The 26199-nt window shown below is 37.4% G+C and overlaps 1 protein-coding gene across 2 annotated transcripts in view; it reads right to left on the bottom strand.

The window, feature by feature from the left end:
* Nucleotides 1-26199, bottom strand: part of LCLAT1 (lysocardiolipin acyltransferase 1) — a 203761-nt gene that overhangs the window by 66828 nt on the left and 110734 nt on the right. For both annotated transcript variants that reach the window (XM_082852076.1, XM_082852077.1), the window contains one exon: nt 19085-19201. In XM_082852076.1, the coding sequence (XP_082708202.1) occupies nt 19085-19201 (117 nt within the window). The remainder of the gene's footprint in view (nt 1-19084; nt 19202-26199) is intronic.

The raw sequence follows: 26199 nt of genomic DNA, 5'->3' as shown, positions 1-26199 counted from the left end.
CTGTGGCACTGATTTCTGATCAGAATCTATTTTTAAAAAGTGAGGGCACATGAACTTGGTTTGCATGTGCACACGCATAAGCACACACTCAGCACACCAGCAAGGTCAGTATTGTTTTAACAATACCTTTGCAATACTCAAAACAAACATCAATTTATTTAAAAACAAAATCAAAACGAGAAAAGGTCCTAGCAACTGGAAAAAATATAGAAAAGCTATTTTGAATAAGAAAAAAATCTATAAAGCTAAAAGAGAAAGGGCATAACCTTTAAAAATATGGAAATGGGACACATGCTCAGAAAAAAGGAGAAACAAGTTACAGCTGTAAGGCTTTTAGGACAAGCCCAGAAAAGAAAAATGATACATCCACAATGAAATGATATACTATATAAAACAAAAAGGCAGGCATAATTTCCTGTCCAGATGAATTTCTGGATTAAAGTGTCCACAGCAGTTAGATTCAGGCCAACATTCTCAGCTTTGGTGAGAATAAACTTTGATTTTCATATGAACAGGAAGCTGAAGTATGATATTGTTACATACGTTGTGCACACTCACTGAAACTCTTATTTTGCTTCAAAACAACATTATAAGGACATAAAGATTTAGTGCTTAGCTGCCACTCGGTGAGATAACACCATTATGGCAGAGCTGCCAGCATTCTCTGCTGTTGGTTCAGCTGTCTCACTAATGCTTTCAGAGGGAAAAACTGAAAGAAGGGTTTAATGTATGTAACAATATTCTTTACAGTCAGTATACAGCCTACAGAAAGTTATCACTCGAAGACAATTCCACAAATTTTACTTACAAAGCTGCTTCCACAATTCTAAATTTTAAAATAAACATATTTTGTAAGTGTCAACAGTTATCAGCATTTTTCAGTGTACTACTCTTAAGAAAATAATATAAACATTATAACAGAGTATCAATACTTAGGCATTTTGAATGAGTAAAATACAGCTTGTATATAATTTTCACTCATTTGTGAAAATGGTAATCTCACCAATTGGAGAATATGTATTTTGAGGATTTTTATTAATGGTGCCATAAGACATGAACTCATCACTGAGGCTCACCTTTCACACTAGTCGGCATTTATTATAGCTGGCCGGTGTTAGAGAAATAGTACATACCCCCAGAACAAGATTTTTCTCCTACTGAAGTCAAGTGGTACAGAGAAGCACAAGGCTGCAATGACTGTCTTCTCAGGACTATCTCAGAAGCTGAAACTCGCTGAGTAGAAATACTAATAAACCGGGAAACATTTAAGAACCACAATTCCATACTGATTTTTACATGATCAAATGCCAAGAGCTTGTTCATGTCAGTTGCAAATAATATGCTTCCGTATGTCCCTTCTAATAGTATAGATAATCTGGGGGGTGCGGAAATCAGCCTTACATGTATCCTACAGTGGATACTGAAGGTGGTAGGGGGCATTACTAATCACAAGTGCATGTGTGTGAGATGCTGAAAACAGCAGCTACAAAAATTTGTACAAATCTATACTGAGTACCTGTAATACTCATGACACTAGGACCTCAGCTATAAAAATCAACAAAACACAGTACCTACCCTAAAGGAGCTCAGAGTCCGAGTGAGAGATGGACCAAAAAAGAAAAAAAAAATCACTGATTACAGATAATATGAAAGAAGTGATTGACAAACGCATGGAGTATGACGAGAGTAAGAAGAAAGAACCCTAAGAACCTGGTCAAGAGATTGTCTGAAATGTAAAGGGCATTTGAACTGTCTTGAAGGACCAACAGGAGCTACCCAGATGACTGGGAACAGTTCAGGAAAAGGAATAGCATGAGAAAAGCATGTTCGACCTGGCTAGAACAGAGGACATGGAGTTACAGCCAGAAACAAGGTGAGAAAGGCCACACAGACAGGGACTGAGCTTTGGGCAGTGGTCTGTTGACCATGCGCAAGGCACCATTCTGTTAAGTACTGCAAACAAAAACACATGAATCTCAATTGTTTTCTGCAGGCCACACTGGCCACCCTCAGTTCAGACGTAAAGTCACCTTTAGTTCCTGAGTAAAATCTCAGCAGGCTCAACTTCCCTAAGAGAAGCCTATACCCATTTCCACCTACGAGTAAAGCCCTTGGACCCGTACTTAGCTCGTTGATACAAAATATCTGCACAATAGATGCTTTATGAAGAGTAACCAAAATCTGTACAATTCTCATCCAAAGTTCAGTGAGTAAAATACATTTGTGGAGAATGATTTGAAGGACATGCAGTCTCTCCACACCTTTAGAGTTAAGACAATGTTTGGAGCTCTTATGAGGCTGTTTTCACTGAACTACTCTTTCTCCTTCTGCCATTAGCCCATGTGGGCAAGCGCTCTGAGGCTACGTGGAACAGTTACCATTAAAGATGCTGTGAGGCTGCTGGGCACGACAGTGCACAGTGTCCTCTGTGAGGAACCAAAGATCTTTCTCTCAAGTCCTTCAGAAATGGTCATGCTTTTTCCGAGCATGTGGTTTGCTTTAATCTTATGGCCCTTGTCAATGATACCATTCAGTTCCCTTATATAGAAGATGCCAGAAAGCTCAGGACCAATTTATAGACCTATATTTTATAGGAATATAGAACTTATATCATATGTCTTATGTATACAATAACCTTGTAACATATAACCTGTCTATTAAATTCATCCCTTTATTGTCCCTTTACCTTAATTTTTTTTTTCTTATGTCGTGGTGCTGCTGTTATTGTACATACATATTTATGTTTGCCACTTTAAATCTTTATTGGAACATAGCAGGGTATAAAATTACAGCAATCAAGCAGCTGGTTGGTTCAAAAAATTTAAAGAGCATCTTTTATATGCCAGGTCTCTGCTGAAGGCTAGGATAAAAACTGTCAGTGGACCTGACTTGATGCTTATGGTCAGGAAACTGAGAGTTATGGACAAAATGGATAATTAAACAAGTGATAATACCATAGGAAAAACATTTATATAGGGCAAATATAGTAGGAAAAGCATTCACATAGGGAACACAGAAGACAAAGATAGCTGGGAATGCTTCCCAATGAACTATTATCTAAGCTGTGACCTCCAGGCTGAGTAGGAGAAGTTCTGCTATAGTGGGGAAGGCTCAGAGTACAGTACACTCTGGGCAAGGAAAGCAGTTCAGTATGTCTGGGATAAGTGGTGTAACTAAGGAGACAGCAGATAGGCCAGAGAGGTAAGCAAGGACCAGGGCACAGAGGGCCTGGCAAATCATGTTAAAGAAGTAGATTTAACCTTGGAGCACTGTGAAACCCAGAAGGTTTTGCCGGGTGCTGACACAATCAATCAGATTTGCACTGTAACATTTATTGAGTGCTTGCTGTTTTCCGGGCCCTGTGCTAAGTGCTTTCTGTGCCTGACTATACTGAATCCTCAGAAGAGTCCTATAAAATCATAGAAAGTAAGCACTATTATTACTCCTATTTTACAGAAGATGAAAATGAGGTTTAATGAGGGAAAGGAATCTAGCCAGCCACACTCCTAGTCCTAGTGAAGCCAGGATTCTAACCCAGGTCTTTGGACTCCAGGGCCTGAGTGCCTAATTTAGTGTGCTGTCACATTCATTTAGAAGAAGGCTTGATTGATAATGATGGTAATGACTCTGTGGTGTGAGGAATATAGGAGGAAAAGCAATTTAGGGGGAATGACAAATTCAATTCTGAACATACTGAAGTGCCTGCAGAACCTCCAAGTGGCAAAAATCACATATATGGCTCTGAAGCAAGAAAGGGCTTTTGGACCAAGGGTTTAGAATTAGGAGTCATGAGCACATGGATGATCATTTGAGCCACCAACCTGAATGACATGTCCCAGGGAGAATGTGTGGAGTGAGAGAACAAAGGAGCCTGGGAGAGTCTTGTGAGGAACATAGAGAGGACTGAAGAACCTGCAAACAAGTCTTGAGAAGTGGCCAGAGAAGTAGGAGAAAAAATGACAAGCCAAAGGGAGAGCATATTTCAAGAAGAATCAACAGTGCCAAATGTTGCTAAGAGGAAAATAAGTAAGAATGGAAAGGTATTCATTAGATTTAGAAATAAAATCTTTGTTCTTAATGGCTTAGGTGACATGGCTGTTGCTGTCCTTTTAGGAAGGTAAGAGGTAAAATATATTAAAATGGCTATTAATATAAGATCTGTGCCAAGTCCTATTAGAGAAGAAAAAGATATTCAGTCCAGATGTCTGCCAGCTGGGGGAAATGAGAATGGACTCTTAGAAGAAGATCATTAAAGGAAAAACAGCATTTGGAGATTAAAGAAAAGAGCAAAGCCTTGCAGGTTTTACCCTGGACAGATATAACCAGAGGCAACATTCAGAAAGCATAAGGCACAGTCAGGAATAGTCCATTAATTCAAATAGGTTGGCTCATACGGCATTAGTGGTAAGATTTAAAAAGTAGATTGGAACCATGTTATAAAGTCTTCACCAAGGAATACGGAAGTAATGCACATATTTAAATGTCTTTTCTCCCTGGAAAATGCCGAATTATTCTTTAATTCTCAGCTCATGTGCCACCTCTTCAGTGTCACTTTAAGTAAAAAAAGACTAGCCTTTCTTTATGTGCTTAAGTTACTTTCTATTTGTATCTCTTATGATAATGCATTTTAATATTTCCTAAACTTGATGATATGCAAGGGAATTGGGTGTGTCTTGGTACTGGCAATATCTCAGCAAGTCAAATAACATATGTGCCCGAGAAGCATTTTCTGAACAAACAAACATACACACAATTACATTAGAGTGGTACTTTATGAAGACTGACTGTTAGCTGTGTGCAGTATGGATTAGCAAAGAAGAAACAAGAGGCACTCCAGTGAGAAAGCAAGGAAGCGTGAAAAGGAGAAGTAATGGGATCCCATCGAATGGGGCCATTGCAGAAATAAAGGAGGTTTCTCTAAGACATGCTTCCAAGGCAATATCATAGAATTTGGTGACCAAATGAAATGGGGCAGGGCATAAGACTAACATTTTATAAAAACTTTAAAAAATATACCCTGGACTCAGTAATTAGATTTGAAAATATATCCTAGGGAAATAATTAGAGATTTACACATACTTTCGCATTATTTATAAGAGCAGAAAGCTGGAAACCATTTTAATTTTTAATAATAGAGGCCTAATTAAATAAACTGTGGCACCTCTATCTGATGAAGTACCAAGCATACATTAACGCATCATAAAAAATTATGTAACGATGGTGAAAAATGCACATTATAGTAAGTTGGGGGAAAAATTTTACAAAACAAAATAGAATTTGACCCAATTTTTAAAATAAAACATGGAAAAACACAAGACTCAAAAGGCACTGGATATTTGAGAAGTGCCTGACAAGACCATGGGTGCCATTTTCTTCTTTGTAATTAATTTTCCAACTTTTTTTTTAAATAAAAACTATTTTTTTAATAGGAAGAGAGCTAATATTGAGAAAATCAAGTCATCAGGCTAGTTTGAGAGTTGCTGGCAAAAAGAAAGAAAAGATAGAACCACAATTTGAAAGGACAGATAGTTTGAGTTTTGTTTTAAGGATTAGAGAAATAAAGGAAGAACTGGTAAATATAGGAACCAGGAAAAAAAAAGAGAGAGATGCTTACAAAAAGGAAATCTTGATTTATTTGTCCATTTAAACAAAACACACAGTACAGCCAAGGATACCAGGGACAGATCTAGGTAAGAGAGAAAAAACCCCTACAAAGATGGCATTTTTGTAGCATCTGGAATAGAAAAACTGCTAACTTCTTACATAGCAGGAAGAACATGGGCTTTGGCATCAAAGAGACCTGAGTATAGATCATGGTACCTCCACTCAGCAGCTGTGTGACCCTGGACAAGCTGTTAACTGAGCCAGTCTCCTCGGGTGTAGCACAGGGCAAACCACCACCTAGCACAGTTATGAGAACTAAGAGATCTGTAAGAAAGTAGCTAGTGGGGTAGCTATGAGCCCAGGAGTCACCACCAGACTTTGATTCAGCAGGTCTGAGCCTGGACCCGAGTATCTATGTTTTTAAAAGCTCCCTGGGTAATTCTACTGCATGGGCAGCAACATGTGAACAGTTCAGTGCCTGGCACAAGGCAGGTACTTGATAAACGTTAGATGGTTGTTTTTCTGGACAGAATACAGGGCTTCTATCATTTTTCATTAAGGCTGTCATGACTTTCTTCACTGAATACAGTGGCCAGATCTGTCCCAAGTGAGCTGTTTGCTTGAGTGACTTGATCGAGAAATGGAAAAAATAAAAACATCACTCTCTGGGAGTAGGAATTAAGTTCTTCAACAATAATGGCATCACACAACCTTCTTAAATATTGTCTGTTACTTTACAGCCAGGTCTTCAGCTCAGTCAGACTGGTTTTGCCTTAACTGACCAAACACTGTGCCCTTTCTTGTACTCTTCCTTTCCTGTTCTCAGCCGTCCTTATTTGTCCTGCCTATCCAAATTACATATAGTCTCTAAGGTCCAAGGGAAATTCAGCTTCTTTTTTTTTTTAAATCTTTATTGGAGTATAATTGCTTTACAATGGTGTGTTAGTTTCTGCTTTATAACAAAGTGAATCAGTTATACATATAGATATGGTCCCATCTCTCTTCCCTCTTGCATCTCCCTCCCTCCCACCCTCCCTATCCCAACCCTCCAGGCAGTCACAAAGCACCGAGCTGATATCCCTGTGTTATGCGGCTGCTACCCACTAGCTATCTACCTTACGTTTGTTAGTGTATATATGTCCATGCCTCTCTCTCGCTTTGTCACAGATTACCCTTCCCCCTCCCCATAGCCTCAAATCTATTCTCTAGTAGGTCTGTATTTTTACTCCTGTCTTACCCCTAGGTTCTTCATGACATTTTTTTCCCTTAAATTCCATATATATGTGTTAGCACACGGTATTTGTTTTTCTTTCTGACTTACTTCACTCTGTATGACAGACTCTGGGTCTATCCACCTCATTACAAATAGCTCAATTTCGTTTCTTTTTATGGTTGAGTAATATTCCACTGTATATACGTGCCACATCTTCTTTATCCATTCATCCGATGATGGACACTTAGGTTGTTTCCATCTCCTGGCTTATTGTAAATAGAGCTGCAATGAACATTTTGGTACATGACTCTTTTTGAATTATGGTTTTCTCAGGGTATATGCCCAGTAGTGGGATTGCTGGGTCATATGGTAGTTCTATTTGTAGTTTTTTAAGGAACCTCCATACTGTTCTCCATAGTGGCTGTACCAATTCACATTCCCACCAGCAGTGCAAGAGTGTTCCCTTTTCTCCACATCCTCTCCAGCATTTATTGTTTCTAGATTTTTTGATGATGGCCATTCTGACTGGTGTGAGATGATATCTCATTGTAGTTTTGATTTGCATTTCTCTAATGATTAATGATGTTGAGCATCCTTTCATGTGTTTGTTGGCAGTCTGTAAATCTTCTTTAGAGAAATGTCTATTTAGGTCTTCTGCCCATTTTTGGACTGGGTTGTTTGTTTTTTTGTTATTGAGCTACATGAGCTGCTTATAAATTTTGGAGATTAATCCTTTGTCAGTTACTTCATTTGCAAATATTTTCTCCCATTCGGAGGGTTGTCTTTTGGTCTTGTTTATGGTTTCCTTTGCTGTGCAAAAGCTTTCAAGTTTCATTAGGTCCCATTTGTTTATTTTTGTTTTTATTTCTATTTCTCTAGGAGGTGGGTCAAAAAGGAACTTGCTGTGATTTATGTCATAGAGTGTTCTGCCTATGTTTTCCTCTAAGAGTTTGATAGTTTCTGGTCTTACATTTAGGTCTTTAATCCATTTTGAGCTTATTTTTGTGTACGGTGTTAGGGAGTGATCTAATCTCAAACTTTTACATGTAGCTGTCCAGTTTTCCCAGCACCGCTTATTGAAGAGGCTGTCCTTTCTCCACTGTACATTCCTGCCTCCTTTTTCAAAGATAAGGTGACCATATGTGCGTGGGTTTATCTCTGGGCTTTCTATCCTGTTCCATTGATCTATCTTTCTGTTTTTGTGCCAGTACCATACTGTCTTGATTACTGTAGCTTTGTAGTATAGTCTGAAGTCAGGGAGCCTGATTCCTCCAGCTCCATTTTTCGTTCTCAAGATTGCTTTGGCTATTCGGGGTCTTTTGTGTTTCCATACAAATTGTGAAATTTTTTGTTCTAGTTCTGTGAAAAATGCCAGTGGTAGTTTGATAGGGATTGCATTGAATCTGTAGATTGCTTTGGGAGGTAGAGTCATTTTCACAATGTTGATTCTTCCAACCAAAGAACATGGTCTATCTCTCCATCTATTTGTATCATCTTTAATTTGTTTCATCAGTGTCTTATCATTTTCTGCATACAGATCTTTTGTCTCCTTAGGTAGGTTTATTTCTAGATATTTTATTCTTTTTGTTGCAGTGGTAAATGGGAGTGTTTTCTTGATTTCACTTTCAGATTTTTCATCATTAGTGTATAGGAATGCCAGAGATTTCTGTGCATTAATTTTGTAACCTGCTACTTTACCAAATTCATTGATTAGCTCTAGTAGTTTTCTGGTAGCATCTTTAGGACTCTCTATGTATAGTATCATGTCATCTGCAAACAGTGACAGCTGTACTTCTTCTTTTCTGATTTGGATTCCTTTTATTTCCTTTTCTTCTCTGCTGTGGCTAAAACTTCCAAAACCATGTTGAATAAGAGTGGTGAGAGTGGGCAACCTTGTCTTGTATCTGATCTTAGTGCAAATGCTTTCAGTTTTTCACCATTGAGGACGATGTTGGCTGTGGGTTTGCCATATATGGCCTTTATTATGCTGAGGAAAGTTCCCTCTATGCCTACTTTCTACAGGGTTTTTATCATAAATGGGTGTTGAATTTTGTCGAAAGCTTTCTCTGCATCTATTGAGATGATCATATGGTTTCTCTCCTTCAATTTGTTAATATGGTGTATCACATTGATCAATTTGCGTATATTGAAGAATTCTTGCATTCCTGGAATAAACCCCACTTGATCATGGTGTATGATCCTTTTAATGTGCTGTTGGATTCTGTTTGCTAGTATTTTGTTGAGGATTTTTGCATCTATGTTCATCAGTGATATTGGCCTGTAGTTTTCTTTCTTTGTGACATCCTTGTCTGGTTTTGGTATCAAGGTGATGGTGGCCTCAGAGAATGAGTTTGGGAGTGTTCCTCCCTCTGCTATATTTTGGAAGAATTTGAGAAGAATAGGTGTTAGCTCTTCTCTAAATGTTTGATAGAATTCGCCTGTGAAGCCATCTGGTCCTGGGCTTTTGTTTGTTGGAAGATTTTTAATCACTGTTTCAATTTCAGTGCTTGTGACTGGTCTCTTCATATTTTCTATTTCTTCCTGGTTCAGTCCTGGCAGGTTGTGCATTTCTAAGAATTTGTCCATTTCTTCCAGGTTGTCCATTTTATTGGCATAGAGTTGCTTGTTGTAATCTCTCATGATCTTTTGTATTTCTGCAGTGTTAGTTGTTACTTCTCCTTTTTCACTTTTAATTCTATTGAGTCTTCTCCCTTTTTTTAGTGATGAGTCTGGCTAATGGTTTATCAATTTTGTTTATCTTCTCAAAGAACCAGCTTTTAGTTTTACTGATCTTTGCTATCATTTCCTTCATTTCTTTTTCATTTATTTCTGATCTGATTTTTATGATTTCTTTCCTTCTGCTAACTTTGGGGTTTTCTTGTTCTTCTTTCTCTAATTGCTTTAGGTGCAAGGTTAGGTTGTTTATTCGAGATGTTTCCTGTTTCTTTTTTTTTTTTTTTTTTTTGCCGTACACGGGCCTCTCACTGTTGTGGCCTCTCCCGTTGCGGAGCACAAGCTCTGGACACGCAGGCTCAGCAGCCATGGCTCACGGGCCCAGCCGCTCCGCGGCATGTGGGATCCTCCCGGACCAGGGCACGAACCCGTGTCCCCTGGATCGGCAGGCGGACTCTCAACCACTGCGCCACCAGGGAAGCCCTCCTGTTTCTTAAGGTAGGATTGTATTGCTATAAACTTCCCTCTTAGAACTGCTTTTGCTGCATCCCATAGGTTTTGGGTCGTCATGTCTCCATTCTCATTTGTTTCTAGATATTTTCTGATTTCCTCTTTGATTTCTTCAGTGATCACTTCGTTGTTAAGTAGTGTATTGTTTAGCCTCCATGTGTTTGTATTTTTTACAGATCTTTTCCTGTAATTGATATCTAGTCTCATAGCATTGTGGTCGGAAAAGATATTTGATACAATTTCAATATTCTTAAATTTACCAAGGCTTGATTTGTGACCCAAGATATGATCTATCCTGGAGAATGTTCCATGAGCACTTGAGAAAAATGTGTATTCTGTTGTTTTTGGATGGGATGTCCTATAAATATCAATTAAGTCCATCTTGTTTAATGTATCATTTAAAGCTTGTGTTTCCTTATTTATTTTCATTTTGGATGATCTGTCTATTGGTGAAAGTGGGGTGTTAAAATGCCCTACTATGAATGTGTTACTGTCGATTTCTCCTTTTATGGATGTTAGTATTTGCCTTATGTATTGAGGTGCTCCTATGTTGGGTGCAAAAATATTTACAATCGTTATATCTTCTTCTTGGATTGATCCCTTGATCATTATGTAGTGTCCTTCTTTGTCTCTTGTAATAGTCTTTGTTTTAAAGTCTATTTTGTCTGATATGAGAATTGCTACTCCAGCTTTCTTTTGATTTCCATTTGCATGGAGTATCTTTTTCCATCCCCTTAGTTTCAGTCTGTATGTGTCTCTAGGTCTGAAGTGGGTCTCTTGGAGACAGCATATATATGGGTCTTGTTTTTGTATCCATTCAGCCATTTCATCCATTTACATTTAAGGTAATTATTGATATGTATGTTCCTTTTACCATTTTCTTAATTGTTTTGGGTTTGTTATTGTATGTCTTTTCCTTCTCTTGTGTTTCCTGCCTAGAGAAGTTCCTTTAGCATTTGTTGTAAAGCTGCTTTGGTGGTGCTGAATTTTCTTAGCCTTTGCTTCTCTGTAAAGGTTTTAATTTCTCCATTGAATCTAAATGAGATCCTTGCTGGGTAGAGTAATCTTGGATGTAGGTTTTTCCCTTTCATCACTTTAAATATGTCCTGCCACACCCTTCTGGCTTGCAGTGTTTCTGCTGAAAGATCAGCTGTTAAGCTTATGGGGATTCCCTTGTGTGTTATTTGTTGTTTTTCCCTTGCTGCTTTTAATATGTTTTCTTTGTATTTAATTTTTGACAGTTTGATTAATACGTGTCTTAGCGTATTTCTCCTTGGATTTATTCTGTATGGGACTCTCTGTGCTTCCTGGACTTGATTAACTATTTCCTTTCCCATATTAGGGAAGTTTTCAATTATAATCTCTTCAAATATTTTCTCAGTCCCTTTCTTTTTCTCTTCTTCTTCTGGAACCCCTATAATTCGAATGTTGGTGCGTTTAATGTTATCCCAGAGGTCTCTGAGACTGTCCTCAGTTCTTTTCATTGTTTTTTCTTTATTCTCTGCAGTAGTTATTTCCACTATTTTATCTTCCAGGTCACTTATCCATTGTTCCGCCTCAGTTATTCTGCTATTGATCCCATCTAGAGTATTTTTTATTTCATTTATTGTGTTGTTCATCATTGCTTGTTTCATCTTTAGTTCTTCTAGGTCCTTGTTAAATGTTTCTTGGATTTTGTCTATTCTATTTCCAAGATGTTGGATCATCTTTACTATCATTATTCTGAATTCTTTTTCAGGTAGACTGCCTATTTCCTCTTCATTTGTTAGGTCTGGTGGGTTTTTATCTTGCTCCTTCACCTGCAGTGTGTTTTTCTGTCTTCTCATTTCGCTTATCTTACTGTGTTTGGGGTCTCCTTTTTGCAGGCTGCAGGTTCGTAGTTCCCGTTGTTTTTGATGTCTGTCCCCAGTGGCTAAAGTTGGTTCAGTGGGTTGTGTAGGCTTCCTGGTGGAGGCGACTAGTGCCCTGGTGTTCTGGTGGATGAGGCTGGATCTTGTCTTTCTGGTGGGCAGGTCCACATCTGGTGGTGTGTTTTGGGGGGTCTGTGGACTTATGATTTTTCAGCTTCTTGAAGAAGCCTTACCTGAGTATTTCAACACTACATGATCTCTCTTTACTGAACACACCTGTGATTGTGTAATGTAATTAAGCATAATATTTTACACTGTGTACCACAAAACTTGGCATGTAATTATACTGTCATATTATTTTTTAGATATTTCCATGAGTACTGTTCTTATCTATCCAGGAAGATGATAAACTTCTTGAAGGCAAGGTCATATTCCATGGAGTGTTTGGCCCCTCACTCCCAACTACTTTAACCTAATTTCAAGTTATCACAAATGTGCACACTTGTGCCACCTAATGGTGAAGGTAATTATTGCACGGTTACAATTCAGTAACTGGCTTACAAAGCATGTAACAGAACCAAATAATGGTTGGACCAAATCATTACTTGTTTAAAATCAAAGAAGAATAAAGCTACTACTGTTAAAAATAATACAGCAGCAGAGATGATAATGACTATAACTAAATTTTGGGGCATTAAGTTAAAATTTTTAAATTGTGTGATAAATTTTTTAAAGCTGTATAACTAAAAACCAAAACACTTTCTCATGTAAAACCTTCTTTTCTCTAAGTTAGCAACTTCCTTTTGGGTTTGGGTTAATCTTAGTATACTGAAAAAGGTTATATAATCACATATTGAAATGTCCTGTGATTAGAGGTACATATGAAATAAATCTTCCGTGACAGATACTGATCGGTGTAATATACATTGCTCTGGGAAGATGGTAAGGACACTGTGCTTATCTTTTCAGACAAAAGAAAATATTAACCTCAACTAATACTGATTTAGTCTCCATTATGGGCAGGACAATCCATATCCTTAAGAAGGTTATGATCTAGTAAATGTATAAGAGCAAGTACAAAAATGATGGAAATCAAGGTACTCAGGGAAAACTTTTTACCATTATTATTACAAGAACAACACATCTGTATAACGTTATATAATGGGTGTTATATTTCAGGTTAAGTGTGTGTTTTCTAAATGTTCTTAATCTCAGTGAAATAAATTCTGAAGAGACGCTCAGAAACTACTTTCTTTGTTTTGCATTTTCTCTTATTCAGTGTTTCCCGTTAGGACTTCTTATCCTTAACTTCTTGATGTCTTGAATTTCTCATCTGCCTGAACTTGTGCTATTAATATCAGAAATAGTGAATTCAGTTACAGGCATGAGTGAGCAGTAAAGATGTTACCTAATGATAATTGGGTTTTTTAAGTTTAATTTTTATTTTATATTAGAGTTTAGTTGATTTACAACGTTGTGTTAGCTTCAAATGTAGAGCAAAGTGATTCAGTTATACATATATCCATTCTTTAGATATACATATCCAATGGATACATATATCCATTCTTTTTCAGGTTCTTTTCCCGTATAGGTTGTTACACATTGAGTAGAATCCCCTGTGCTATATAGTAGGTCCTTGTTCATTATCTATTTTATATCTAGTAGTGTGTATGTGTTAATCCCAACCTCCTAATTTATCCCTCCCCACCCCACCTTTCCCCTTTGGTAACCATAAGTTGGCTTTTGAAGTCTGTGAGTCTTCTTCTGTTTTGTAAATAAGTTAATTTGTATCAATTAAGTCCATCTGGTCTAATGTATCACTTAAGGTCCATTTTCTTACTGATTTTCTGTCTGATCTGTCCCTTGATGTAAGTGGGGTGTTAAAGTCCCCCACTATTATTGTGTTACTGTTGATTTCTCCTTTTATGGCTGTTAGTATTTGCCTTACATACCGAGGTACTCCTATGTTGGGTGCATATATATTTATAATTGTTATATCTTCCTCTCGGATTGATCCCTTGTTCATTATGTAGTGTCCTTCCTTGTCTCGTGTAACAGTCTTTAAAGTCTATTTATCTGATATGAGTATTGCTACTCCAGCTTTCTTTTGATTTCCATTTGCATGGAATATCTTTTTCCACCCCCTCACTTTCAATCTGTATGTGTCCCTAGATCTAAAGCGGGTCTCTTGTGGACAGCATATATATGGGTCTTGTTTTTGTATCCATTCAGCCAGACTATGTCTTTTGGTTGGAGGATTTAATCCATTTGCATTTAAGGTAATTATCGATATGTATGTTCTTAATGCCATCTTGCTAATTGTTCTGGATTTGTTTTCTTTTTGGGGGTGGTTTTCTTCCCTTCCTCTTTTGTTTTCTGCTTTTGTGATTTGATGACTTTCTTTAGTGTTGTCTCTGGGTGCTTTTTCTTTCTTGTGTGTGTATCTATTATAGATTTTTGGTTTGCAGCTCCCATGAGGTTTTGATATAGCAGTCTCTCTCTCTATAAATATATATATATATATATATATATATACACACACACACATATATATGTATATATATATACACACACATATATATGTGTGTGTGTGTATATACACACACATGATTATTTTAAGCTACTGGCCTCTTAATTTCAAATGCATTTCCAACATCCTGCCCTTATACTCTCCTTTTCTCACAGTTGCTGGTTTTGATATCATATTTGTGTGTGGATGATTTCCTACCTTTACTGTATGTTTGCCTTTACCGGTGAGCTTTCTCATTTGTAATTTTGTTTGTAGTTGTGGCCTTTTCTTTTCCAGCTAGAGAGATTCCTTTAGCATTTGCTGCAAAGGTGGTCTGGTGGTGCTGAATTTGCTTAGCTTTTGCTTGTCTGTAAAGCTTTTGATTTCTCTGTCAAATCTGAATGACAGCCTTGCTGAGTAGTATATTCTTGGTTGTAGGTTCTTCCCTTTCATCACTTAAAATATTGTATATCATACCACTCCCTTCTGGCCTGCACAGTTTCTGCTAAAAAATCAGTTGATAACCTTATGGCAGTTCCCTTGTATTTATTTATTGCTTTTCTCTTGTTGCTTTTAATATTTTTTCTTTGTCATTAATTTTTGTCAGTTTGATTACTATGAGTCTTGGCATGTTCCTCCTTGGGTTTATCCTGTATGCGCTCTCTGTGCTTCCTGGACTCGGGTGACTGTTTCCTTTCCCATGTTAGGGAAGTTTTCAGCTGTTATCTCTTCAAATATTTTCTCAGGACCTTTCTCTCTCTCTTCTCCTTCTGGGACCCCTATAATGTGAATGTTGATGTGTTTAATGTTGTCCCAGAGGTCTCTGAGACTGTCCTCATTTCTTTTCACTCTTTTTTCTGTCCCACAGCAGTGGTTTCCACCAATCTGTCCTCCAGCTCACTTATTCATTTTTCTGCCTCATTTATTCTGCTATTGATTCTGTCTAGTGTATTTTTCATTTCAGTTATTATATTGTTCATCTCTGTTCTTTACAGCTTCTAGCTCTTTATTAAACATTTTTGTATCCGCTGTGTGCTGTGCCTCCATTCTTTTTTCTGAGATCTCAGATCCTCTTTACCATCATTACACTGAATTCTTTGTCAGGGAGATTGCCTATCTTCTGGGGTTCTTCTGGGGTTTTATCTTGCCTATCTCCACTTCACTTGGTTGTTCTTCTGGGGTTTTATCTTAGTCCTTCGTCTGGAACGTATTTCTCTGCCACCTCATTCTGTCTAACTTTTCTGTGTTTGTGGTCTCCACTCCTCAGGCTGCAGGACTATAATTCTTCTTGGTTCTGGTTTCTGCCCCTGGTGAGTGAGGTTAGTCCAGGGGCTTCTGCACACTTCCCTGGTGTGTAGAGCTGGGTCTTGTCCCTCTGGAGGGCAGGGCCATGTCAAGGGGTATGTTTACAGGTGGCTGTTGGCTCAGGACAACTTTAGGCGACCTGTCTCCTGATGGGTGGGGCTCACCCTGTTGGTTGTTTGGCCTGTGGCATCCAATCACTGGAGCTTGCAGGCTGTTGGGTGGGGCCAGGTCTCAGTGCCAAAATGGCAATCTCCAGGAGAACTCATGCTGATGAGTATTCCCTGGGGCATCCACCATCAGTGTCCTTGCCCACAGTGAGCCACAGCCAACCCCCCGTCTCCCCAGGAGACCCTCGAAGACCCACAGGTAGGTCTGGCCCAGGCTCTTATGGAGTCACCGCTTTGCCCTGGTCCCTGTGGCTGTGAAACCTTGTGTATGCCCTCAAAGAGTGGAGTCTCTGTTTCCTCCAGTCCTGTGGAGCTCTTGCACTCAAGCCCCGCTGGCCTTCAAAGCCAAATGCTCCAGGGGCTCTTCCTCCTGATGCCATACCCCAGGCTGGGGAGCCTGACATAGGGCTCCCAACTCTCACTCCTGTGGGAGAACCTCTGTGATATAATTATTTTCCAGCCTGTGGGTCACCCACCTGGTGGGTATGGGATTTCATTATATCATGAAAGCACCCCTCCTACCACCTTGTGGCTTCTTCTTTGTCTTTGGGTGTAGAATATCTTTTTTGGTAGGTCTGAGTCTTTTTTGTTGATGGCTGTTCAGCAGTTAGTTATGATTTTGGTGTTTTAGTGAGAGGAGGTGAGCTCAAGTCCTTCTACTCTGCCATCTTGTCCTCATACATTTCTTCAGTAATTGGTTTTAATATGTGGTCTCCAGGCTTCCATTGGAATATTTATTTATAATGGCCATTTGTTTTAAGAGCAAGCTTCTTTTTCACTTAATTGATAAACAAAAGCAGATCCCAGAAAAGATCAGGAAGTTGTGCTGGGCCCTTTCTGAGTCTGAGGTTTCTTTCCTAAAATGATACTCTGACTAGATGACTGTGCCTGCTCTCCCTGTCGTCTCAGGCAGCATCATAACCACTTCCCTTGTGACTCCCATCCCTCCATGATCTGGCCATGATCTGGCCTCTTCTTTCTTTTAAAATATTTTCCTTGAAGAAAAACCATCCAGCTCACTATTATTACAAAGGTGCTTTAACTAAAATCACACTATAAATATACGAGGCATCATATTACAGTAGAAAGAACACAGGTTATTCAGTCAGACAAACCATGTTCCAGTAACTTTGAGCTGATTCTTCCATTTCTGCTTCAGTTTTGCTCTACAAGTTAAATACTGGTAACTACCAGGACAGTTGTTGTGAGGGTTAACTGACCTTACACATACAGAACACTTAGCTTAATGCCTGGTACTTTGTAAATGCTCAGTAAACGTTAGCTGCTGTTACTATTATAATTATTGTCATCATATTTCTTGTTTCTATTATTATCATAGTGTATAGGACCCATTCTACTTTTCTAACTGAAGTAAATGGAGTCATCTAACTTTTTTTAGCTGAAGCAAATGAAGTCATCTGTGTTTCTTTCTTTACTGATACAGAGAAGGGGGAAAAATCAGTTGCCACTTCTGGCAGGAAAAATGACATACTGTAGTTGTTGACTAGTACTCTGAGTGATGACTAAGTAATACATGTTCCCCAAAGTTATAAATCAGTTTGCTACTAAAATATTTTCCAGATTTCAGAACAGAGAGCTCTGTAGTTATATCCTCATCCACTATAAAATAGTCTCTCAACTATCCTGCCTGCAATTAAAAAGATCTTTATTAGCAAAAGATGTGTTCCAACAGCATGTTCCATGATGTCAGAAATACTTTTAAAGTAATCATTAAATACTATAAAATATCAGATTGTTAGAAAATAAAAAACATATTGTTGAATGAGAAGGGAGAGTCTAAATTGAATGCCACAGTAAGTGGTACCATGTTTTGGGGAAGAAAAACAAAAAAAACAAAAAGCAGCAGCATCCCTGTTTTAATGTCTTGGTACCCCCCTGTCCTATTCTATAGGCATAAAGAACTGTGTTCTCCATGAGCTTCTATGGGCAGATGGACACTCACTATTCATACACAATATGACCATAAAGCCCATGTTTCCATTTCATGTTAGTTATAACCACCGAATTCCAAAAGCAAGCCAAACTAACAGGGACAATATTTTTAGTTTACTATGTGAACTAATAGTAATGTGATTTTGGATTGACCATGCATTTCTTTTATATCATGAGTACTTAGTTGTAAAGATGCTTCGTTTTGGCAGGGTTCACTAAATGAGGTTATACTTTACATCTTAAAGTACATTAAACCCTAAGGGGACAATAGTGATGCCAATTAGGGTAAGAAGTAAGAAATTTATACCTTTTCTTATATAATGTTTCAAGGCCTTTCATGTTAGGCACAAGCAGTTTTATGACAACATAACAATTATCAAATGAAGGTGATAATTTGTCACAGATGTCACCTTTATACAATATGGTTTGCTAGAAATCAGAGTGGAGAGCAGAAACATGCAAACAAGATTTTTCTTCTGCTAGGTGACTCTGGGCTTTGACTTGTTCTTGTAAAATTAATAACACTTCAGCATGTTTCTGAATAGTTCCTTTTTCGTATATATCCATATGTCTGTTATCCATTTGTATATACATGTGTGTATGAATATGTAAGTATTTACATATGCAGCTATAACAAAATGTCCAACTGTTTTTTTTTCATAAAAATATCAAAATGTAAACATTTAAATGGGTGATATGGTCAATGCAATCACCTTGGCTCCAGATGCCCTTCAACAGGCACGGCTCTAGAGGACGTGGGGGTGGGAAGGGGGTAGTGTGAGCTACAGAGTAGGAAGCAGAAGAACAAGGTTCCATCCGTGATCTATGAAAATTTATGAACAACCCTGGATGCCACTTCTATTTAATAACAAAATACAGGTAGCAGTACTTGCCTTCCTGCCAACCGGAATCACTTGTTGCAGTGAGTGGAATAATGAATGTAAAAATAGTTTTTAAGCTATAAATAACTATATTATAAGTGATAAGATACTTTCAAGACAGTTTTGCTGCTTTGAGAAGCATTTAAAAATGGAATGATAGTCTAACTATATGTATTATTTTCTGTCTATTCCAAAAAAGGAGAAAAAATGTTTTGTTTTTGACAAAGATTCTTTTATATTTCTAAAGAATACATAATAAAACATTTTAGTGCATGGGGTCAAGTTAGCATAAAAATACAGTATCTCATTTCTTGAGATAAAGTATGAAAAAGTGCTTTGTAAATTCAACAGAGTTATATGTGAAGTTTAGCAATTTCTTCCACTTATATAAAAAAGTACACTTTGAGATGGGTGCTTACCTTCTCTTAGACGGTCTACTACAAAAGTAAAGCCTGTAGTCCTTGGATGTAAGACGTACTCATATTTCTGAAGGCCATTCTTTTCAGCAAATTCATTACTTCGAGCCGTGCTATTTTCTAAACAAAACAATAGGCCATTAGAAGCCATAAAATAAAGATAAGTGAGGTAAGAAAATGGTGCAGAATTTCTTTGATAAAAATGGCAGTTAATGTTTCTGTAATTAATATACTGAATCAAATGATAAGATAGAAATACTTTAGTAAATCCCTAACAAAGATCCCAGAGTTACCTACTTAATTGGAATTTCGGAAATTTTATAATAAGGTATTAATAGATGTTTTATAGCAGTTTATAAATTCATATTCAAATCCTTAAAATTCTTTAAGAGATTTCATAAAATAGTCAATATACAATGAAAACTGAAATACAAATAAAATACTAATAACTAAAATTTTCATAAAATAGTCATTACATAATAAAAATTGAAATACTAAAATATAAAGATGAAATAAAGTAAAACTAAAATAGTAATAATACATAAGGATCTAGACATCCAGAAGAAATAACTAACAATTTGCCAAATAGATCAACATTTTTTTAACCCAATAATTTAGGGCTTCAGTGCAAAGTGAAGTATCTGCGCTGCTCAGGCACAGAGCACACTGACATTACTAACCAACACCACTCCACGACAGAATGGGCACATGATCAGCACACCATGTACAAACATCTGAACATGGTTTGGCTGAATATAGTTACTGAGTCAAGTATATGTTCCAATCGTTGGCAAAATCTTCTTTTTCCATTCCATGAGGTAACTTTATAAGTTCCAAGAAGAACCAAACCCATTATTCAGCAATTACATTTGGAAAAAGTAAAGTGTTCAGAAATTTGGCCTTAGCTGCTGGGGGAGATCATGAAATACCTTCTGATGACAGCAGACGTTAGAACCTGCAATCCTCAGCGGCATCCTGAAATTTATAGACCATTCCAAGTCACCAGGAAAAAACCTATATGTAAAAATACTACTTTCCAAGGAGTAAATTTAAGACCACAGAATCCTCAAAATCTCAAAAAACTGTAGATGGATTCCACGACACTAAAATATTCAAAGAACACTCCTATAAACTGAGTCAAAAAATTAAACAGATCTCCAGCAAGTCAAAAGTAAAAGCTCTAAACAAGAAAAGTAATAAGCTCCTCTCACATTCATTTGAGGGGAATATTCTGGGCATGGGACTACAGAACAGTATTTTATAGACAACTGGCAGGACCTTACATGCGATTGGGAATCCCAGAGACACCTCAAAGAAGAGTAGTTAACTACTCTTCAGTTTGCTCTTCCAGTTGGTCACAGACTTGGGGGATCTGAAGACAAAACTGAAAGCTGTTGTAGAATGTGAATACAGGTGGAAGTAGTTCTAAAAGGCACAGGCACAATGTGGGAAGTAAGAAATAATCACAGATCAGAGATGCAGATTTTCCCCTCCATCCCCACTTTATCTACCCACCCCCAGACTGTGATTATTAGGACTGACAGACTAGCACCCCACTTTCTCACCACAACCTCCTATCTCGTTAGCCTGCTCCCTGTAACACTCCAATGCCAGCACGCCTACCACTCCAGTGAGACTGCTGGCTGCTCGGATGTTCTCAAACCAGCCAGGCATATTCCCACCTCAGAGTCTGTGCAATGGTTCTTCCCTCTACCCAGAATGCCTTCTACCCAGACATCTGCATGATTTTCTGCTTTGTTCATTTAGTCTCTCCTTAAATAAGAACTTAAGGGGCCTCCTCAAACCACCTTATATAAAACAGCACCCTATGTCCCCATCTTTTATTACTCTCTCTCCCTCTCTCTCTCTCTCTCCTTATCTTGCTTTTCTGTACAGCATTTATGAATACCAGACATATTTTTATTACTAGTTTTTAATCTGTTTTTCCTCATTAGAAAGTAAGCTTCATGAAGTCTCATGAAGAGACTTTTTTGTATATAAATCTCCAGGCACTCATATATCTATTAAATGAGTAAGTTTTACATACAAGGGTGTTTAAGTGCATGTAATATTATATAATAGTTAAAACCTAGAAAAGCTTTCCTTTCTTAAAACAAAACAGGAAATCATAATATACCAACTGTGATGGTTAATTTTATGTGTCAAACTGACTAGGCCAAAGTACCCAGATATTGGTCAAACGTTATTGTAGATGTTTCTGTGGAAGTGTTTTTTGATGAGATTAATATTTAAATCAGTAGACTTTGAGTAAAGCAGACTATCCTGCATAATGTGGGTGGGCCTCATCCAGTCAGTTGAAGGTCTTAAGAGAAAAAGACTAATCTCAAGCAAAAAAGAATTCTGCCAGCAGACTGCCTCTGGACTCAAACTGCAACTCTTCCCTGGGGTCACAGCCTGTTGACATACCCTGTATATTTCTGACTTGCCACCCTCCAGAATCCTTAATTTCCTTAAAATAAATTTGCCACCCCCCACCCATTATCTCTTTTTCTCTCCCTCTCTCTCTCTCTCCACACACACACGTGAACACACACACACACACGGTTCTGTTTTTCTGGACAACCTTGACTAATGATGTGAGAGAATACAATATTAAGTACAAAGAAAAGTGTAGTTCTGGTTTTCCAATTTTAAAATTACGTGTATGTGTGCACATATCTATGCCTATGGATGTGTGTATGTATACGTGTATGTGTGTGTGCGCACATGCACGTGTGACCAAATGACCCAAAAACAATGGAACAAAATTAGAACAGTGCTTCTTTATGGGCAGTGGGATTAGAGTAATATTTGTGCTTCCTTCTATGTTTATAAATTTCCCCAAAATAACATATATTACTTGCATAAGCAAAAAAAAAAGTTATAAACAACAATAATATATGAAAATAGAATATAAAGTTAATTTAAACGTACTAATTTGAAAATGTGCAAACAAGTTGGATTCACAACTTAAAGAGGATTATAAAACATTCTCTTTGGGCTTAAAAACCCAACTGTAAAGTTAACTGTGGTAGCTAAAAACACCTTTTGAGTTAACAGATACATTTTCAAACCAAAGGTATTTTGCTAGCCTACTTAAAAAAGAAAAATCATATCCCAACTCAAAACTATTTGTAAAATACTGTTTAAAAAAATTTTTTTTAACTTCAAGATCAGTCTATTTATTTCCTCTATCTCGCAAATAGTCTGGCTTTTGCAAGTTGGCCTTAAAATGTAAATACTGTTTTAACTTTAAAAATATTCAACTACATTATGTAATAATAAGTACTCTGGACCCTGAAAATATTCAGCTAGATGTTAAGTTCATCACCTAAAAAAGACACTTGAAAATACAGACTGAAAAGTTTTAAATATCTACTTTATAAACTCTGAAGGTCTAATGTATGAACATTTTAATACTGATGTACCAAAGTAACAGCAACCCATGAGCTTTTATCCCATTAGCTTTTTTTTTTTTTATTTTTTTTATTTTATTTTATTTTATTTTATTTTATTTTTTTTAACATCTTTATTGGAGTATAATTGCTTTACAATGGTATGTTAGTTTCAGCTTCACAACAAAATGAATCAGTTATATATATACATATATTCCCATATCTATTCCCGCTTGCGTCTCCCTCCCTCCCACCCTCCCTATCCCACCCCTCCAGGCGGTCACAAAGCACCGAGCTGATCTCCCTGTGCTATGCGGCTGCTTCCCACTAGCTATCTACCTTACGTTTGGTAGTGTATATATGTCCATGCCTCTTTATCGCTTTGTCACCGTTTACCCTTCCCCCTCCCCATAGCCTCAAGTCCATTCTCTAGTAAGTCTGTGTCTTTATTCCTGTTTCACCCCTAGGTTTTTCATGACATTTTTTTTTTTAAATTCCATATATATGTGTTAGCATACGGTATTTGTCTCTCTCTTTCTGACTTACTTCACTCTGTATGACAGACTCTAGGTCTATCCACCTCATTACAAATAGCTCAATTTCGTCTCTTTTTATGGCTGAGTAATATTCCATTGTATATATGTGCCACATCTTCTTTATCCATTCATCCGATGATGGACACTTAGGTTGTTTCCATCTCTGGGCTATTGTAAATAGAGCTGCAATGAACATTTTGGTACATGACTCTTTTTGAATTATGGTTTTCTCAGGGTATATGCCCAGTAGTGGGATTGCTGGGTCATATGGTAGTTCTATTTGTAGCTTTTTAAGGAACCTCCATACTGTTCTCCACAGTGGCTGTATCAATTTACATTCCCACCAACAGTGTAAGAGGGTTCCCTTTTCTCCACACCCTCTCCAGCATTTATTGTTTCTAGATTTTTTGATGATGGCCATTCTGACTGGTGTGAGATGATATCTCATTGTAGTTTTGATTTGCATTTCTCTCATGATTAGTGATGTTGAGCATTCTTTCATGTGTTTGTTGGCACTCTGTATATCTTCTTTGGAGAAATGTCTATTTAGGTCTTCTGCCCATTTTTGGATTGGGTTGTTTGTTTTTTTGTTATTAAGCTGCATGAGCTGCTTATAAATTTTGGAGATCAATCCTTTGTCAGTTGCTTCATTTGCAAATATTTTCTCCCATTCTGAGGGTTGTCTTTTGGTCTTCTTTATGGTTTCCTTTGCTGCGCAAAAGCTTTTAAGTTTCATTAGGTCCCATTTGTTTACTCTTGTTTTTATTTCCATTTCTCTAGGAGGTGGGTCAAAAAGGACCTTGCTGTGATTTATGTCACAGAGTGTTCTGCCTATGTTTTCCTCTAAGAGTTTGATAGTTTCTGGCCTTACATTTAGGTCTTTAATCCATTTTGAGCTTATTTTTGTGTACGGTGTTAGGGAGTGATCTAATTTCATACTTTTACATGTAGCTGTCCAGTTTTCCCAGCACCACTTATTGAATAGGCTGTCCTTTCTCCACTGTACATTTCTGCCTCCTTTGTCAAAGATAAGGTGACCATATGTGCGTGGGTTTATCTCTGGGCTTTCTATCCTGTTCCATTGATCTATCTTTCTGTTTTTGTGCCAGTACCATACCGTCTTGATAACTGTAGCTTTGTAGTATAGTCTGAAGTCTGGGAGCCTGATTCCTCCAGTTCCTTCTTTCGTTCTCAAGATTGCTTTGGCTATTCGGGGTCTTTTGTGTTTCCATACAAATTGCAAAATTTTTTGTTCTAGTTCTGTGAAAAATGCCAGTGGTAGTTTGATAGGGATTGCATTGAATCTATAGATTGCTTTGGGTAGTAGAGTCATTTTCACAATGTTGATTCTTCCAATCCAAGAACATGGTATATCTCTCCATCTATTTGTATCATCTTTAATTTCTTTCATCAGTGTCTTATAATTTTCTGCATACAGGTCTTTTGTCTCCTTAGGTAGGTTTATTCCTAGATATTTTATTCTTTTTGTTGCAATGGTAAATGGGAGTGTTTTCTTGATTTCACTTTCAGATTTTTCATCATTAGTATATAGGAATGCCAGAGATTTCTGTGCATTAATTTTGTATCCTGCCACTTTACCAAATTCATTGATTAGCTCTAGTAGTTTTCTGGTAGCATCTTTAGGGTTCTCTATGTATAGGATCATGTCATCTGCAAACAGTGACAGCTTTACTTCTTCTTTTCCGATTTGGATTCCTTTTATTTCCTTTTCTTCTCTGATTGCTGTGGCTAAAACTTCCAAAACTATGTTGAATAAGAGTGGTGAGAGTGGGCAACCTTGTCTTGTTCCTGATCTTAGTGGAAATGCTTTCAGTTTTTCACCATTGAGGATGATGTTTGCTGTGGGCTTGTCATATATGGCCTTTATTATGTTGAGGAAAGTTCCCTCTATGCCTACTTTCTGCAGGGTTTTAATCATAAATGGGTGTTGAATTTTGTCAAAAGCTTTCTCTGCATCTATTGAGATGATCATATGGTTTTTCTCCTTCAGTTTGTTAATATGGTTTATCACATTGATAGATTTGCGTATATTGAAGAATCCTTGCATTCCTGGAATAAACCCCACTTGATCATGGTGTATGATCTTTTTAATGTGCTGTTGGATTCTGTTTGCTAGTATTTTGTTGAGGATTTTTGCATCTATGTTCATCAGTGATATTGGCCTGTAGTTTTCTTTCTTTGTGACATCCTTGTCTGGTTTTGGTATCAAGGTGATGGTGGCCTCGTAGAAGGAGTTTGGGAGTGGTCCTCCCTCTGCTATATTTTGGAAGAGTTTGAGAAGGATAGGTGTTAGCTCTTCTCTAAATGTTTGATAGAATTCGCCTGTGAAGCCATCTGGTCCTGGGCTTTTCTTTGTTGGAAGATTTTTAATCACAGTTTCAATTTCAGTGCTTGTGATTGGTCTGTTCATATTTTCTATTTCTTCCTGATTCAGTCTTGGCAGGTTGTGCCTTTCTAAGAATTTGTCCATTTCTTCCAGATTGTCCATTTTATTGGCATAGAGTTGCTTGTAGTAATCTCTCATGATCTCTTTTATTTCTGCAGTGTCAGTTGTTACCTCTCCTTTTTCATTTCTAATTCTATTGATTTGGGTCTTCTCCCTTTTTTTCTTGATGAGTCTGGCTAGTGGTTTATCTATTTTGTTTATCTTCTCAAAGAACCAGCTTTTAGTTTTATTGATCTTTGCTATTGTTTCCTTCATTTCTTTTTCATTTATTTCTGATCTGATTTTTATGATTTCTTTCCTTCTGCTAGCTTTGGGGTTTTTTTGTTCTTCTTTCTCTAATTGCTTGAGGTGCAAGGTTAGGTTGTTTATTCGAGATGCTTCCTGCTTCTTAAGGTGGGCTTGTATTGCTATAAACTTCCCCCTTAGAACTGCTTTTGCTGCATCCCACAGGTTTTGGGTCGTTGTGTCTCCATTGTCATTTGTTTCTAGGTATTTTTTGATTTCCTCTTTGATTTCTTCAGTGATATCTTCATTATTAAGTAGTGTATTGTTTAGCCTCCATGTGTTTGTATTTTTTACAGATCTTTTCCTGTAATTGATATCTAGTCTCATGGCGTTGTGGTCAGAAAAGATACTTGATACAATTTCAATTTTCTTAAATTTACCAAGGCTTGATTTGTGACCCAAGATATGATCTATCCTGGAGTATGTTCCATGAGC

Source organism: Leucopleurus acutus, assembly GCF_964270905.1.
Source record: "Leucopleurus acutus genome assembly, chromosome: 12".
Classification (NCBI taxonomy): domain Eukaryota; kingdom Metazoa; phylum Chordata; class Mammalia; order Artiodactyla; family Delphinidae; genus Leucopleurus; species Leucopleurus acutus.
This window is presented reverse-complemented; position numbering and strand designations above follow the sequence as displayed.